The sequence below is a fragment of the Amblyomma mixtum genome, chromosome 3 (genome assembly GCF_055824585.1).
Source record: "Amblyomma mixtum isolate Tamu chromosome 3, ASM5582458v1, whole genome shotgun sequence".
Lineage (NCBI taxonomy): Eukaryota > Metazoa > Arthropoda > Arachnida > Ixodida > Ixodidae > Amblyomma > Amblyomma mixtum.
Window position 1 is genome coordinate 190,318,795 of NC_143014.1, and position 18,005 is coordinate 190,336,799.

Genomic DNA, 18,005 nt, shown 5'->3' on the forward strand with positions numbered 1-18,005 from the left:
GCAACTAGCACGCATTCGTTTTCCCTCTTCTATTGTTTTAAGGCGAAGCCGCTGCGCCTATCTTGCACGGCAGGCGTTTCCTTGGGCAAGACACGATGAACTATGGGCCGATATGTCAGATGCTGCGCTATCATTTTCTAGGCCCATGCTCATGCCTTTGGCGCTGACCTTCCTCAAGAAAGGAGGCACGGTCTGGCTCGCTAGCGTCCTGTGTCGAGGATTAAGTGGACTAAATGCAGTGCTGACAGCGTACTGCACGGCAGGTGTTTCACAGACGATGAACGCACATCTACCCTGACTAAACAACGTAGGCACTGCTTCGAACTATTCCCCCGGAGTAAGTTGACGCCGGCATTGTGCAGGAATTTTCGCCGCACAGAAAAGCTGGCTGTTCACGGATACAGTGCACAGAGTGTTTCCGCCGAGTGGAATGGGTGCGCCGAACTCACTACGAGGCAAGTGCTTTTGGCAGCCGATATCAGTGAAGTTACTCATGTGACGCTGAGCGAATGTCTAAACGCGGGTGACGCCCGTTGAAAATGACACTAAATTTGGCCGTGTGCAGTAGTATTACACAGTCGCCAAAATTCAGGACCTTCCGCAATTAATTTTTATTACGTTGAAGTGTAAGTCGCATAGAAGACACTACAAGAGACTGCTCGTGAGTGTGGTTAGGCCTGCGGAGAGAGTTTTGAAATAATGAAGATTAATTTACCACTGTCATTATCGGACAGTGGCTTCAGTCTTATGCAAAACAAAAATTCTGGATTTTTGCAAAACATGTGCTGGAAATAAAGCTTTCCATATTTACGGAGCGGATTCCAAGAGCAGGCAAGCATAGCCGGCAGAAAGATAGGTGGGCGGATGAGATTAAGTTTGCGGGGATACAGTGGCCGCAACTGGCAAAGGACAGGGTTAATTGGCGAGACATGGGAGAGGCCTTTGCCCTGCAGTGGGCGTAGTCAGGCTGATGATGATGACGATCATGAAAAATAATAAAAAAAATAAAACACATGTGGCTCCGCCCGGGATCGAACCGAGGACCTTTCGCGTGTAAAGCGAACGTGATAACCACTACACTACGGAACCAGCTGACATTGCCTGTTTTGGGACTGTGTTTTGCAATAATTCTTTTGTTGCCGCTTGTGATATTCATTGCTCTTGCTGCCGCTAATGTGGCTAATATGTCAGATCCGGCAAATAAATAACTGTTGCAAAAAACATGGCTGTAGAGTTGTATTGCCACCAGGTTGCTTAACATGACTGGTGACAGCAAGATAATTGTCAGAAAACAAAGCCCGAGAACGCCATTGTCAGCTGGTTCCGTAGTGTAGTGGTTATCACGTTCGCTTTACACGCGGAAGGTCCCTGGTTCGATCCCGGGCGGAACAACGCGATGTTATGTTTTATTTTCTATGGCTCATAGTTAGCAAGCAATGTTAGTTGCTTACTACGGCACCATAGCCAGAACGACCTGCAATAAACAAAAAATAGCAAGAACGACCTGTAATGAAGATGTAAACTATGAATTAAGAGAAGCATCGTTAAGAAATTCAGCCATCATGAAAGAAAAAAAGAAATTCGGCCATGGATACGGTGTCCATTGCATGCGTAGTACTTGCTATTGGTGGACATCCAGCTGAATGCAGTTGCGACTTCAAACAAAATTCCTCGCCGGACTCAAGTGAAAGAACGTAGTAGGGTTTTCGTTTTCTTTTTTTATATAAATAGAGCTACACCGCATTTCTCCAAAGCGACTTTTCTTATTTTACGTTCAATGTTCACTGATCAATTTATCAATTTATCAGAGTTTTGAAATAATGAAGATTAATTTACCACTGTCATTATCGGACAGTGGCTTCAGTCTTATGCAAAACAAAAATTCTGGATTTTTGGAAAACATGTGCTGGAAATAAAACTTTCCATATTTACGGAGCGGATTCCAAGAGCAGGCAAGCATAGCCGGCAGAAAGATAGTTGGGCGGATGAGATTAAGTTTGCGGGGATACAGTGGCCGCAACTGGCAAAGGACAGGGTTAATTGGAGAGACATGGGAGAGGCCTTTGCCCTGCAGTGGGCGTAGTCAGGCTGATGATGATGACGATCATGAAAAATAATAAAAAAAATAAAACACATGTGGCTCCGCCCGGGATCGAACCGAGGAGCTTTCGCGTGTAAAGCGAACGTGATAACCACTACACTACGCAACTTTTTTTTTTTTCTTTATTGCATGAATGAATACATAACTAAAATATCGTAGTTGTCATGCCCCTTGGCAGACAACCGTGTCTAATGGACTTTCATTAACACAAGTTGGTCCATCAGACTCAATACATCATCAGCGTAATCTTGTTGCTTCAAGACTTCTCTTAATTTATACACATGTTCCACAAAATAATCACATACCGATCGTGCATCCAAGTCACAGTGTCGAACAGCCATTCTACTCCTCAAAATGCTGTGAAGGCCCAATAACATAATCTGGTCGTACTGTGCAACATCACTTTCAGTAGTCAAGTACCGAATTCCGCGCGGTGTCAATGGCAAGTCCTTTTTTAGGGTTCTTTGCAAAACATCCCAGTAGAACACCGCATCCCAGCAATCCAGGAACACATGTTCTACCGTCTCCGGTTTTCTACACAGGAGACAGTTCGAGCCCCAAGGAACAAAAAGGCCCTTTTCCTCTAGCCATGTTTTTACTGGAAGGGTTCCGGTGTGCAGTTTGAAAAAGAAAGTTTTGACGCCAGGTGCAACAGTCATCTTTTTAACTCGCCTGAGAACGTCTTTCCCAGGGCCTTCACAGTATAAGGTTCTGTACAGTGGCGCTGGAAACAACTGTTCAATGAGATCCTTGTATAATCGCTTCGGCGTTACATTCGCTAAATACTCTAGAGAGAACCGCACTTTCAAAAACCTGAACGACCAGACAACCTCTCGCAGGAAGCGAGACACTGTGTACCGCCGAGCACTGCAAGAAGAGACAATGAATTCTGGAAGTGCACTGGATAACATGATTTGTATGAATGTTCGCAGAAAGGCGTCATTTTGGTCACGCAGGAAACAAAACCTTAAAACAACCTGCCGCACATAGAGATGCATCAGAGACAGTCCCCCGACCTTTACTCTCCGGAAGAGATTATCTCTGCGAATGCGTTCCCAATTAGACGCCCAAATGAAAACCGCAAAAACCCGATGAAACCTTTGGATATTGGTTCGTGCACAATATAATACTTGAAGTAAATACATGATCTTTGCCACAAGAAAGGTGTTACATACAGTTGCACGCGTGAAAATAGAAAGATTACGGCCCATCCATCCTTTGGTCCGGTCCCGCATTTCTTCCGCTTTTTCATTCCAGTAATTGGTATTTTCCCCATATCTGTCCAGCGGGACTCCCAAATAAACCCCGGGAGTTGTAGCCCATCGAACCCCGCAGAACGATTCTGGTTCTAAGTCCCATTGTCCATGCCAGACTCCGAGGCATTTATCTAGATTAACAGCACTACCAGTTTGCCTGCAAAACCTTTCGGTTACTTGTAACGCTTCTACAATACTTTTGCGATCTTCACAAAAGAGGGCAACATCATCTGCATATGCCAGTATTCGCACCTCACACGCTCCCAACCTAAAACCTCGGATGTGCTCGCTCGCAGTTATCATCCTACAAAAAGGCTCCAAATAAATTGCAAAGAGTAGAGGGGACAGTGGACATCCTTGTCGAACAGAAGCCCTCACATCAATTCTTTCAGATAATATTTTGTTTACCATAAGTCGTGTCGAGCAACATGCATAAGCCATTTTTACTCCATTGAGAACAACCGAACCAATACCAATATGTTCCAACAAACAATAGAGTATTTCATGAGACACCCGATCAAATGCTTTTTCAAAGTCAATTTGAACCATAGCCACTTTCTTATTTAAAGCATCGCAGCACTCGAGCACGCTGCGTGCTACATGAATATTTTTAAATATGCTTCTTGTTTTTATGCCACACGTTTGGTGAGGCCCTACAATATCCTTTATGACGTATTGCAATCGCTTAGCTAACACTTTCATCAGGATTTTATAATCAACGTTTGTTAACGTGATCGGTCTATAGCTTGTTACTTTTACCAGCTTGGCAGGGTCATCTGTCTTAGGAATTAAGACCGTATGAGCATTGCTAAACGAAGGTGGCAGCCTACCGACCTCAAAACACTCTTTGAAAAGCTTATGTAGCATAGCAGCAATGTCATATTTAAAGCTCTTATAAAAGGCAGCAGTCAAACCGTCAGGTCCCGGCGACTTTCCGGCATTCAATTCCTCAATTGCTGTCTCTATTTCCTTAATACTTATTTCGCTCTCTAGTTCTTCAGTTATCTCATTTCCTAATATTGGCATAAGTGGCAAAAAGTTTTCCCGAAACCCTTCTTCACTTGGTGCTTTGCATGAAAACAGCTCACGGTACTGTTCCACGAATGCACTCGAAATTTCACTTTGTTCACTGAGGGTTCGTCCTTTGTATTCGATAACTGATATCTCGTTTGACCGCGCGTATCGCTTTTCATCTGTGAGCGCGCGTTTTGTAGGCATTTCACCAGTAAGCCATTTTTCCGTGCGTGCTCTTATCGCTGCTCCTCTGTACTTCTGAGCATCTAAAGCTTCTAGCCTAACTTTGACGCCTTTTATATCATGCATGAACATGCCCGGCGTTTTTTCCTCTTCGTGCCCTAAATTCGCCAAAAGCACACGCAAATGCTTTTCTTCTTTTTTTCCCTCATATTTTCTTATGGTTGAACGCTCAATGGCATGCATTTTCAACTCCTGCTTAAAGCATTCCCAAGATTCAATACGTCCTCTTTTACTATTATTAAACATATCCATGCTTTCCTTAACTTTTCTTAAAAATATGTCGTCTTCTATAAGCCTTGAGTTTAGTTTCCACATATCCCAGTTCATTTTTGCTTTACGATGCTTCCTTCCTCCCAAAGTTATCGTAACTAGGCAGTGGTCACTAAATGACACTTGCTTCACTTCATACTGCTCACAGGAAGGTGAAAACTCCGGCGACACATATATTCTGTCCAGTCGTGCGTGGCTACTACCTTGAAAATGCGTAAAATGCACGTGATTCTGACTCTTCGCCAGACCTATTACATCCTCCAAGCTGCACTCGTTGAGGACACTCTTCAAGAAATCAACACTCGGGTCTTTTACATCCTTTACATTTGAACGATCTTTAGGGTCCAAAACGCAATTGAAGTCTCCCAATAGTATGAGCACTCGACTGCAATCAAGGAACGAGGCTAACTGTTCAAAAAAACCGCGCCGTTCCTTTTGTATCGTGGGAGCATACAGGACAACAACCCTCACCGCGAATGTTTCATATGTGAAGTCACACACGATAAACCGCCCCCTTGCACAAGTTATTATTTGTTCTTCTACTATGCCTATGTTTTTCCTCAGGAAAAGACAGCATCCCGCCGACAAACCAGCCGCATGGCTTACACAAACATTAAAATGCGAACGAAAACCAAGCACCATGTTATCTGTTTGCTGCTCATCCTCAACTTTTGTTTCTTGAATAGCCGCGATATCTAGATCTAACTCCCCGAACAGTCGGTTCAACTGCACTTGCTTACGCTTCGAGGCAAGCCCTCGTACGTTCAGAGTGCCAACTTTTAGCGGTTTCTTCAAATAAGCCATAGCGTGCACACAGCAAACAAACAACAGTGACTAAGGCTCACTGCTTCGGCCTCTCGTCGCGAGTTAGCGACGAGGACCGCGACAAGGCTAACTTGCCTTTCTTGGCTCCCTCCCCTCTCCAATGCCTTTCTAGCCGACGCAGTTCTCGTTCCGTAGCCGGTGCCTTTTCGTAGTCACGAGGTCGCTTAATGGAAGCGACTGTCGCATCCATCGGCGCCTCGGAGTCGTGGTCGCCTGAAGTGCTCTCCCTCGTTGGCTCTTCTGGCGCCGCAGCAGCATCCGCCTTCTTGCCAGTCGTTTCTGCAGCGGGGTCACCTTGTGACTTCTCGTCGCCAGCGGGCAGCTCCGGCTGCTGGGAAGCAGGGCCGTCGCTGAGTCCTGAAGGGGGCGGGGCTCCGGCGTTCTCCAGTTCCTCCTGGTCCATGAGCAGCTCGCTGCCGTCGTCTTGCGGCGGAGCAGTACCCGTGGCCACACGCGCATACGTGCGAACGCACCCTTCCCGTTCGTGTCCGAAGGCGTGACACAAACTGCATCTTGGCGTGCGGCAGTCGCGTCGAATATGTCCGGTCCTTTTGCACCGTAGGCATATTGGTGGCCGTCCAGGCACCACCACCAACACTTGTCCTCCGTAGAACTTGAGCATGTGGGGCAAATCATCGATAGAGAGCCCCTCCTTCAGAACCATACGCACCAGACGGGTGGTCGATTCGACGTCTTCGAAACCGGGACTGTTCCACTGCTCGCGGTTGACGTCTGTCACCTCTCCAAATTCTTCAAAAGCCTTCTGCACAGAATCATTCGACACGTAGAAGGGCACCCAGTGCACCCTGAAGGCCAACTCACGTTTGTTGGGGTCTATGACCGCACAATAGCGTTTTTTCACTTCAAGTGCTCCTTCTGTCAGCAGTCGTTCCTTCGCTTCCGCAGTTTTCAGCTTCAGCATCCACACATGCGACATTTGAAAGGCCCCAATGCCAGCCACGAAAGGTAGAACACCGGCAGTTTCCAAAGGCTCACGAAAATCCTGTATGCGATAAGGCCGCCCGGCAATATCGCAGTGAAGGAAAACCGCTGTCTTCATTGCGTCTCCCGAAGGCAGCGTAGGCAAAACTAAGCGATAGCCCACTGGTGGGCGTCGCTCACCGAAACCTCGGCCAGACATGACCGATAACGAAGCGCGCTCAGAGCTTCCCATCACACGACCGTCTCCCACGGAAGCCGGAAGTGGAATCGAACCACTACACTACGCAACCAGCTGACATTGCCTGTTTTGGGACTGTGTTTTGCAATAATTCTTTTGTTGCCGCTTGTGATATTCATTGCTCTTGCTGCCGCTAATGTGGCTAATATGTCAGATCCGGCAAATAAATAACTGTTGCAAAAAACATGGCTGTAGAGTTGTATTGCCACCAGGTTGCTTAACATGACTGGTGACAGCAAGATAATTGTCAGAAAACAAAGCCCGAGAACGCCATTGTCAGCTGGTTCCGTAGTGTAGTGGTTATCACGTTCGCTTTACACGCGGAAGGTCCCTGGTTCGATCCCGGGCGGAACAACGCGATGTTATGTTTTATTTTCTATGGCTGATAGTTAGCAAGCAATGTTAGTTGCTTACTACGGCACCATAGCCAGAACGACCTGCAATAAACAAAAAATAGCAAGAACGACCTGTAATGAAGATGTAAACTATGAATTAAGAGAAGCATCGTTAAGAAATTCAGCCATCATGAAAGAAAAAAAGAAATTCGGCCATGGATACGGTGTCCATTGCATGCGTAGTATTTGCTATTGGTGGACATCCAGCTGAATGCAGTTGCGACTTCAAACAAAATTCCTCGCCGGACTCAAGTGAAAGAACGTAGTAGGGTTTTCGTTTTCTTTTTTTATATAAATAGAGCTACACCGCATTTCTCCAAAGCGACTTTTCTCTTCTTATTTTACGTTCAATGTTCACTGATCAATTTATCAATTTATCAGAGTTTTGAAATAATGAAGATTAATTTACCACTGTCATTATCGGACAGTGGCTTCAGTCTTATGCAAAACAAAAATTCTGGATTTTTGCAAAACATGTGCTGGAAATAAAACTTTCCATATTTACGGAGCGGATTCCAAGAGCAGGCAAGCATAGCCGGCAGAAAGATAGTTGGGCGGATGAGATTAAGTTTGCGGGGATACAGTGGCCGCAACTGGCAAAGGACAGGGTTAATTGGAGAGACATGGGAGAGGCCTTTGCCCTGCAGTGGGCGTAGTCAGGCTGATGATGATGACGATCATGAAAAATAATAAAAAAAATAAAACACATGTGGCTCCGCCCGGGATCGAACCGAGGAGCTTTCGCGTGTAAAGCGAACGTGATAACCACTACACTACGGAACCAGCTGACATTGCCTGTTTTGGGACTGTGTTTTGCAATAATTCTTTTGTTGCCGCTTGTGATATTCATTGCTCTTGCTGCCGCTAATGTGGCTAATATGTCAGATCCGGCAAATAAATAACTGTTGCAAAAAACATGGCTGTAGAGTTGTATTGCCACCAGGTTGCTTAACATGACTGGTGACAGCAAGATAATTGTCAGAAAACAAAGCCCGAGAACGCCATTGTCAGCTGGTTCCGTAGTGTAGTGGTTATCACGTTCGCTTTACACGCGGAAGGTCCCTGGTTCGATCCCGGGCGGAACAACGCGATGTTATGTTTTATTTTCTATGGCTGATAGTTAGCAAGCAATGTTAGTTGCTTACTACGGCACCATAGCCAGAACGACCTGCAATAAACAAAAAATAGCAAGAACGACCTGTAATGAAGATGTAAACTATGAATTAAGAGAAGCATCGTTAAGAAATTCAGCCATCATGAAAGAAAAAAAGAAATTCGGCCATGGATACGGTGTCCATTGCATGCGTAGTACTTGCTATTGGTGGACATCCAGCTGAATGCAGTCGCGACTTCAAACAAAATTCCTCGCCGGACTCAAGTGAAAGAACGTAGTAGGGTTTTCGTTTTCTTTTTTTATATAAATAGAGCTACACCGCATTTCTCCAAAGCGACTTTTCTCTTCTTATTTTACGTTCAATGTTCACTGATCAATTTATCAATTTATCAGAGTTTTGAAATAATGAAGATTAATTTACCACTGTCATTATCGGACAGTGGCTTCAGTCTTATGCAAAACAAAAATTCTGGATTTTTGCAAAACATGTGCTGGAAATAAAACTTTCCATATTTACGGAGCGGATTCCAAGAGCAGGCAAGCATAGCCGGCAGAAAGATAGTTGGGCGGATGAGATTAAGTTTGCGGGGATACAGTGGCCGCAACTGGCAAAGGACAGGGTTAATTGGAGAGACATGGGAGAGGCCTTTGCCCTGCAGTGGGCGTAGTCAGGCTGCTGCTGCTGCAACTGATGATAAAATTAGTGCACTGTTCCAAAAGAAATGTCTTCGTATTGATGCGATATTCAATATCTATCACTACTCGCCATGTAAACACTGGCACGCAAGGAGGAAGACACATATTTAATCACGTATGGTAATCAGTGGTATTATAGTCTGTTGCACTGACTGACGTGTTATATATGATGCTCATATTCTTCTCATAATTTTTACTCGTCAGAAACAATAGGCTTGCTCAGTAGAGCGCACTAGCACTTAGCCCAATAGCAACGTTACTAGGTGCACAATGGCCTACATTTATCTAGTTTGGCCATGCAACATTTTCGTTGACATTTAACGCTGGGCATCATGTGAATCGTCAAACGTTTTCACAGCTCTCTCCAGCATAATTTTCTGACTGCTGTGGTGTGACACATGAGCAATAGCCTTCAAGGTAAACAGCAAAAAATATAAACGTCTTGCTTGTACTATCAGCAACAAATGAAATGCGAACAAGAGAACTGAGATGCCAATAGAGCAACACGAACATATTAGCCCCTGGAGAGTAAATGCAAGCGAGGTTGCTTAACATATTTAAAGGACATGCTTTGCGCCTTCGAGCTAAAATTAGCCTCATTGTATAGCATTAAGCTTCCTCCAGCTAAAGTCTTCTCACTTTGCTGTCCGCTTTTCAGATGTCTTGTTTTTTGCTGATAGTACGTTTAAAGATCGAATAACGTAGTGAGAAGGAAATACACAAACAACTTGATCATGCAGATACACGGCACAAAATGGCCCATTCAAACTGTTTTGTGCTTGGCAGAAGTCTTCAAGCCGACTGGTGCGTCAGTACCTGCGTGACCCCAAACATAACTGATAGGAATAATCAATCAATGGGGGGCTGCAGTCAGTTCTATGAACGGCAGCAACCTGTTCGTTTTGCTTACACACAGCATCTAAAGTCGTCGTCGCTGTGTTCAAGACGCCGAGCGGCAAACAATGAGAAGTGCCGATGACCGACGGAGGATGTCGATGCAGCATGACATACTCGATATGACAATTATTGCCTTCATTGCAACCTAGGATGATAGCGTGTTCACATTTCTTTCGCAAAAGGCAGTCCGGTAAATAGGAACGCACTGAAACCGCGAAACAAGCAATCAATGGGAATGTGTGCCGTACGCGTGAGCCTAAACACTGCTGGCTAGCAGACGACGCGCGCACACATACACACTAAAGCCTGTTTAACATGCAAGAGGAAACGCTATAGCGAATACTGCTGCGGATCGAGAGGCCAGAGCGACGAGATTCCAACAAAATGAAAATTTTCGCCATCGCAGTGCAGTGGCGCATCGCTTAACCGCTGTATCACTGCGCTAGGAAGAGTATGAGGACTCCCAGGGAATCCCCCAAGGTGGAGTAAATTTGTAATAAGGGAGTAATTACTCATTGGCATCCACCCGAGCGCAGCCATACGGCTACAAAGGAAAGCTATACAGCTTTCTCAGAAACTGTTTCCCACTTCGAGTTATTGATCAATTCGCTCTCGCCCTACCATAAGCTTGCCGTCCCGGTTAGCTCAGTTGGTAGAGCGACTGCTCCGGTGAAGCGGTGGTCCCGGGTTCGAACCCCGGACCAGGACGAATTTTTCTTTAACTACGAAGTTTCTGAGAAAGCTGTATAGCTTTCCTTTGTAGCCGTATAGCTGCGCTTGGGTGGATGCCAATGAGTAATTACTCCCATAATACAAATTTACTCCACCTTGGGGGATTCCCCTAAACATTTGACCAACACTGTTCCCACTTCGAGTTATTGATCAATTCGCTCTCGCCCTACCATAAGCTTGCCGTCCCGGTTAGCTCAATTGGTAGAGCGACTGCTCCGCTGTAGCGGTGGTCCCGGGTTCGAACCCCGGACTAGGACGAATTTTTCTTTAACTACGAAGTTTCTGAGAAAGCTGTATAGCTTTCCTTTGTAGCCGTATGGCTGCGCTTGGGTGGATGCCAATGAGTAATTACTCCCTTATTACTCCCAGGGATCTATGAATGTATAAAATAGAGAATGACTTATGGCTTATGGGGTTTTAACGTCCCAAAGCGACTGAGGCTATGAGAGACGCCGTAGTGAAGGGCTCCGGATATTTCGACCACCTGGGGTTCTTTAACGTGCACCGACATCGCACAGTACACGGGCCTCTAGAATTTCTCCTCCAAAGAAATTCCAGCCGCCGCGGCCGGGATCGAACCCGCGTCTTTCGGGTCAGCAGCCGAGCACCATAGCCACTGAGCCACCGCGGCGGCAAAATAGAGAATGACCTTCTGCATATATGGGAATTAACCCATCATGCTATCGCGTCATACGCTTAAGGCGGAGCTTAAGTGTCCCCTCCTTTTTTCAACCAGCAGAACTTATATGCACAATTTCGCTCATTAACGAGTCATCACTACCAGATATAGGACATCCTTTACAGCTGACGCCATGGTAGTTAATTGTCTGTAGCAGCTAGCTGTGTTGTGTTGTAGTGGGTATTATCCTAATCAGCGCCTGTTCGTGTCTTTTGAGTCATTTTCCTCCCACGCTGTTTTCTTCGTTGGCTTCTGGAAGGCTTCTGTGATTACAGCTAACTGCTTTCGGCGTGCGTGCCGAAGAAAACCAACGAAGAGATCTTCCTCGCATGAGCTCGAAGACGGACGCGGCCGATCTCGCCGCACGGACTCCGCCCCCTCCCCGAGTCCTTGGCGGTGCAGCGACGATGGAAGGCTCTAGCACCAACTAGGAAACCAGGGGAGAGAGGCGCAGCTTTACGCAGGCTGAAGTGCGGCTCCCTTTCTCCTAAAGGCCTAAGCGATGTGAACTGCAGTGTCCAACATTCTTGGTTTACTTCTTTTCTCCGAGTATTGTGCACATAGCTCTGTCAGCATGCAAAGTATACGAATTACGCAGACATATTTCCGCGCAGGCTACACTGCCTTCAAACCCCGTGCAAAACTGCACGTTCCATACCCTAACTTGTAATTATTAGTTCCGCCCAATGCCCCCCATTGCCAATTCCGCAAGCCCTGTCCCCAGTTCGGGTGCGGAACTCAGTCACTTGAAATCATAGCTGACCGCTCTCCTTAGAGCGGCAAGGAAGGAAGGATCTCACCACAATTATCCAAGGACCTAATCCCGAGCTTCCACGGCGCATGAGTCCAGTTGGGATTGCTTCGCAACCTCTTCATTAGCGCCGCTTTGTGCGCCCTCCACAGAATCTAGTAGAATGTCATTATAGCTATTACAACCCGTTAGTGAAGTGTGATCATAATAACTGCGTTTATATAAACGTGCGAGAAATCAAATTCCCACAATACGGTAAAAAACTGCATGCTATTTTCCGGCAGCTTAGCCGCATTCGATATTACTACGCTGGTCATAGCAGTCGTCCTGTGCATACTTTTTCTTTTGCCACCACCACCACAACTTCCCAACTACTGCGATCATTAAGCGCCAACCGGCACGATCTGATATATCAGGTTCAGCTTATGATATACCTAAGCAGCAAAGTTTTCAAATTAGCACCTTCGTTACCACGCCAAATATTGCGCCATGATGAAAAATTCCACACAAATTGCGGCGACTGAGGCGGCTCGCCAAGCTGTATGCTCCGCCTCTTACACGCAGCGCCCTCTCGTGCCGCCCTAAGCTTTCATGGCTTAAACGAACCCTTCTCTGCCTGCGGACTGCACCTTTCCCGGTTCTAGTGCACTGTAGTTTGCCTACGTTACAATCCTACCACTTTTTTTATGACGATAGGACGCATTGCAATATCTGATTGAGCGCAGTCGCACAGTGGCGATAGCATTCCGCTAGTTTGCAAGAGGCCTTGGTTCGAACCCGGTCAGGGTGGCACCACTTTGACGGAGGCAACAGTGGGGAAGCGCTCGTCTGCTGCGATTTCGGTGCTCTTTAAAGAACCTCAGGTGGCTTAAATTAGATTACAGCCTTTTGAAGGCGGAAGCCTTTAATGCCTCATCGTTGTAAGCAGGAGTTGTCGTCACGCTTTTCAATTGGTCGAAATGGTCGTGACGTCAAAGTGCACGAATTTCAAACGGGGCCAATTGTACTTTGGCTAGAAACCATGCAACCAATTAAATGGATCGTATAGTGATGCTCCAACTAAGTGGGACTGAGTTTAGTTAATTGATTAATTAACCAATTAGCCTAATTAAGTTTCTAGTCAGACCAGATAAATAAAAACGAGAAGGAATTTGGTCGAGTTCGGGAATCAAACCAGGGTCTCCGGAGTGCGAGACGAGCACGGTAACCACTCCGCCATGCCAGCTCGATGGTTTGGATTGAACAAAGGCGCGTCTAGTGAATACGGTGTCTTTATTCACTCCCATCTTCCTCCCTACCTTTAAGTCGAGGTTCAGGTGTCCACCGATATATGCGAGACAGATACATTTCCTTTCCTCAAAAACTAATTCACCGACAAGCAGGACGCAGAGCCGAACGGGCCATGGCGTTCTGTGGACTCCCTGGCAGCGTTGAAAGACGCTATCGCTTTCCACACTCAAAGGCGAAGCTTAACATCGTAACCACACATCAGTGACACTAGCAGCAACACCGGGCTTAAGGCTTTCGCCTCTCCGCGCTTTAGGTCAACAAAGCGCCCCCTGAATTCTTGTTACGACACGCTTCGTAACTGCTTCCTCGGCTACAGTGCGTAAACATGATGCAGTTATACATTGTCATGTTCCTGGTGATCAGCATAACATTGGTCGTTATAGAGGGCGCGCCTGCAGGCTCGCCTCTTCGTGTAAAGTAAATGCTAGCGGAAGCCAATGCTAGGCGATGACAACGAGTGTTTTGGCCTGGGGTTATGTTGTCGCATTTGGTGAGATAGAGATGTGGTTTCTAATGCATGCATTGTATAAGCAACTCATATTGTGTCATCTCCTCACATATGCAAATTATTTTATAGTTTGCGGCGCAGCGAGTCGAGAAACTATATTTAGTTGCGTAGCGCCACACCGCCACTGAAAATAGTTCCTGTAAGAAGAAGAGGACGTCTCCGCGGTGCCGCACTTCGTCGTCATCGCTGGTGGTTCCGGCGCGAGGCTCGTGCTGGAGCTGTTTCCTTCGGCTGGTTCTGCCGTCTTGCTACGACCTGACCGCGGCGTGCGTTGGTCGCCTTGACCCACTAATAAATCCGCTGTTCACTTCGTGGAGGGTGCAACGATCCCAACCCCCTTACGTCGCCCTGGAACTCCACAGTCGCACAGTGTCCGTTCCCATGGACGACCCAAGCCAGCAGCCCCCGACCCTGCTTCCTGCTTCCTGCGACCTGCTTCCACCTATCACCTGTTCTGGTCCCTCACGTCAACGCGACCCTGCTATCTTTAGCGGCAGCTGCGACCAAGATGTGGAAGATTGGCTGTCAGCCTACGAACGGGTGAGCCGGCACAACAAGTGGGACGACGCTCTGAAACTTAACAACGTCGTGTTCTATCTTACTGACGTCGCAAACCTCTGGTATCGGAACCACGAGTCGGACATCACCACCTGCTCCGTGTTCAAAACTACGTTTGCCGAAGTATTCGGCCGCCCTGCCGTTCGCAAACTTCGCGCTGAACAGCGTCTCCGTTCGCGAGCGCAGAGGACCGGTGAAAGCTTCACAAGTTACATCGAGGAGATAGTCGATTTATGTAAACGAGTGAACCCATCTATGACAGAGGAAGATAAAATTCGCCACGTCATGAAGGGCATCGATGATGGCGCCTTCAACATGCTCGTGGCTAGGAGTCCGACCACCATCTCAAAGATATACGAACTTTGCCAAAGTTTCGACGAGCTACGGAAGCAACGCATCTTGGTTCGCCACCCTGCTGACGCGTCGCTCGCTGGACTGGCCGCGGACCCTGACTCCTCCTACCTCAGCGCCGAAATCAAGAAATTTGTCCGCGAGGAGGTTGCCCGCCAGCTATCTCTCCTACCATCTCTACCCGAACCATCATGTTCTCTGGCGCCGCAGCTCAGACATGAAATCCAGCGACAGGTCTCGGAAGCTATTCCTTCCGGCCATCCTTCAGCTCCTGTCGCTGCCCGGACGGCGCTTTCTGAGGCTGCCCTATCTCCACCTGTCCCGAGTGCTTCGCCGCTGAGTTATCCTGACGCTTTCGCGCCGCACCCCATTGTGGCGGCGCCTCGCACCTACGCCGAAGTTGTGGCTCGCCCAGCCCCTCCCCCGGCGTATGCGTATCCTTCGGCCATCATGCGCTCGCCACGCACTACTGGTAGAGTTGCGCCGCCCACCTCGCCATGGCGCACATCGGACAACCGTCCGATATGCTTTGCTTGCGGCATTCCCGGGCACGTCTCCCGCCATTGTCGACGCCGCATGTCATTGTCGCGGCCTGACTATACGGGCATGTCCTATTCGGCGCCCTACTTCCGAGTTCCGCCGGGGCCGCCACCTGAACCCTCTGACCACCATGCTTCCTCGTCTCGTCGCTCACCGTCACCCCGCCGCCGCTCCATTTCGCCCATGCGCCGCCGACTTTCCTCAGCCGAGCAGGGAAACTAACCGCCGCAGTTCCCGAGGCACGAACTGCGTACTCCGCTGACCGTCAAAATCCTCTTTTCCCTGCGAACGTTATTGACGTTATTGTGGAAGGTGTTTCGACGCTTGCTCTCATAGACACTGGTGCCGCCGTATCTGTTATCAGCCAAAAACTCTGCCGCTCTCTTCGCAAGGTGACGACGCCTCTTTCCGGTTTGTCGCTACGTACCGCCACCGCACAGCATTTCCAGCCCACAGCTCTCTGCACCGCCCGAGTAGTAATTGCGAACGAAGTGTATTTTATTGAATTCATCGTCCTCACCACTTGTTCTCATGATGTCATTCTCGGCTGGGATTTTCTGTCCCATCATCATGCCATGATTGACTGCGCCCGCCCTCACGTCGAACTTTCCGTGACATGCGCTCTGCCATCCGCCGCTGCGTTTGATAACCTGGGTCCTCGTGCTGTTCCGAAACTCCATGTCGCTCAGGACACTACTATCCCACCCGTTAGCGCTGTCCTCGTTCCTCTCTGTGCTGCTTCTACCGCCGACGCCACCGTTCTCTTCTTACCTTCCGACGTTGCTACTAATGTGGCTTCTGACCCGCTTCAGCGTGATCTCCTCGCCTGTTCTGCGGATACTGCCCTCGAGCCACGCCGCCGCGAGCAGCTTCTTGAGCGGTTGCACCATTTTTCGTCTTCATTCGACACGCCGCAAGCCTCTTTGGGCCGGACGACGGCTGTCTCCCACCACATCGACACAGGCACTCACCCGCCTCTGCACCAGCGCCCATACCGTGTGTCACCTACAGAGCGTCGTGTCATAGCCGAACAAGTCGACGACATGCTCCACCGCGGTGTTGTTCAAGAATCAAATAGTCCCTGGTCATCTCCCGTTGTCCTTGTCAAGAAAAAGGATGGGTCTATACGCTTCTGCGTGGATTATCGACGCCTCAACAAAATCACATGTCGGGATGTGTATCCACTCCCACGCATTGACGATGCATTGGACTGTTTGCAAGGCGCCGAATTCTTTTCTTCGCTTGACCTACGCTCCGGTTATTGGCAAGTTCCCATGGCGCCAGCTGATCGCCCAAAGACCGCTTTCATCACTCCGGATGGGCTTTACGAATTCAACGTTATGCCATTCGGCCTTTGTAACGCCCCAGCAACATTTGAACGAATGATGGACAACGTGCTGCGTGGCCTCAAATGGAAAACCTGTCTTTGTTATCTGGACGACATCGTGGTTTTCTCTCCTGATTTTCCCACCCATCTGCATCGTCTCCGCCAGGTGCTGACCTGCCTTGCTCGTGCCGGCCTTCAAATGAACCTTAAAAAATGTCACTTCGGCGCCCGCCAACTCACCATCCTCGGCCACGTCGTGTGTAAAGATGGGGTCCTCCCCGATCCTGAGCAGCTACGCGCCGTTGCTGACTTCCCGAAACCGGCCTCTCTCAAAGAGCTGCGCAGCTTCGTAGGCCTATGTTCCTACTTTCGTCGTTTTGTACGTAATTTTACTACAATCATCGCCCCACTAACAAAGCTCATGAATGGACCCGCTAACTTGTCTTCTTGGACACCGGCCTGCGACGAGGCCTTCGCGAAGCTCCGCCAAGTTTTGACATCACCACCCATACTTCGTCATTACGATCCCGATGCTCCAACAGAACTCCACACTGATGCCAGTAGTGTCGGCCTCGGTGCGGTACTCGCCCAGCGCAAGCATGGTTTTTCTGAATACGTCGTCGCTTATGCCAGCCGCGCCCTCACGACAGCAGAGTCAAACTACTCCGTTACCGAAAAAGAGTGTTTGGCGATCATCTGGGCGATCACCAAGTTCCGTCCTTACCTGTACGGACACAGGTTCGACGTTATAACAGACCACCACGCCCTCTGTTGGTTCGCTACGCTCAAAGATCCGTCGGGCCGTCTCGGACGCTGGTCCTTGCGCCTTCAGGAATATGATATCCGTGTTGTATACCGCTCGGGCCGCAAGCATTCTGACGCCGACGCTCTCTCTCGGTCGCCGGTGTTCCTGCCTGCCGTTCCCACACCAGACCCTCCCCTGACCGCTCTCACAGTCTCAGATATGCCTTCCGAGCAGCGCCGAGATCCTGGGATTTCTGCCCTGTTCAATGTCATCAATGCCCCTACCATGGCTGTATATCCGCGAGCTCTCCGCCGCCAAGCTTCTCATTTCTCCGTCCGGGATGGTCTCCTTTATCGCCGAAACTACAGCCCTGACGGCAGAAAATGGTTACTGGTTATCCCACGCCATCTCCGCTCCGACCTTTGTGCCCATCATCACACTGACCCGCAAAGTGCTCACGCTGGTGTCCTCAAAACATATCACCGACTTCGTCAGCGCTACTACTGGCGTGGAATGTACAATTTTGTCCGCCG

General features: G+C 48.5%; 1 protein-coding gene and 6 non-coding genes across 7 annotated transcripts; 3 read left to right on the plus strand and 4 right to left on the minus strand.

Annotated features, from left to right (window-relative positions):
* Positions 1 to 1,016: 1,016 nt before the first annotated feature.
* Positions 1,017 to 1,089, minus strand: TRNAV-UAC (transfer RNA valine (anticodon UAC)). The gene has a single exon. It is a non-coding gene; the product is annotated as a tRNA-Val (tRNA).
* Positions 1,090 to 1,319: 230 nt separating this feature from the next.
* On the plus strand, positions 1,320 to 1,392 carry TRNAV-UAC (transfer RNA valine (anticodon UAC)). The gene has a single exon. It is a non-coding gene; the product is annotated as a tRNA-Val (tRNA).
* A 745-nt stretch (positions 1,393 to 2,137) lies between these two features.
* On the minus strand, positions 2,138 to 2,206 carry TRNAV-UAC (transfer RNA valine (anticodon UAC)). Its single transcript has one exon. It is a non-coding gene; the product is annotated as a tRNA-Val (tRNA).
* A 3,309-nt stretch (positions 2,207 to 5,515) lies between these two features.
* On the minus strand, positions 5,516 to 6,908 carry LOC149353058 (uncharacterized). Its single transcript, XM_089577274.1, has one exon. The coding sequence runs from the start codon at positions 6,881 to 6,883 to the stop codon at positions 5,726 to 5,728; it is 1,158 nt and encodes a 385-aa protein (XP_089433400.1). The 5' UTR covers positions 6,884 to 6,908; the 3' UTR covers positions 5,516 to 5,725.
* A 263-nt stretch (positions 6,909 to 7,171) lies between these two features.
* Positions 7,172 to 7,244, plus strand: TRNAV-UAC (transfer RNA valine (anticodon UAC)). The gene has a single exon. It is a non-coding gene; the product is annotated as a tRNA-Val (tRNA).
* A 750-nt stretch (positions 7,245 to 7,994) lies between these two features.
* On the minus strand, positions 7,995 to 8,067 carry TRNAV-UAC (transfer RNA valine (anticodon UAC)). The gene has a single exon. It is a non-coding gene; the product is annotated as a tRNA-Val (tRNA).
* A 230-nt stretch (positions 8,068 to 8,297) lies between these two features.
* TRNAV-UAC (transfer RNA valine (anticodon UAC)) lies at positions 8,298 to 8,370 on the plus strand. The gene has a single exon. It is a non-coding gene; the product is annotated as a tRNA-Val (tRNA).
* Positions 8,371 to 18,005: the final 9,635 nt, after the last annotated feature.

Bases quoted from the DNA above. Each gene is read 5' to 3' on its own strand.
- LOC149353058 (XM_089577274.1), bottom strand. From the start codon at position 6,883: ATGGGAAGCTCTGAGCGCGCTTCGTTATCGGTCATGTCTGGCCGAGGT.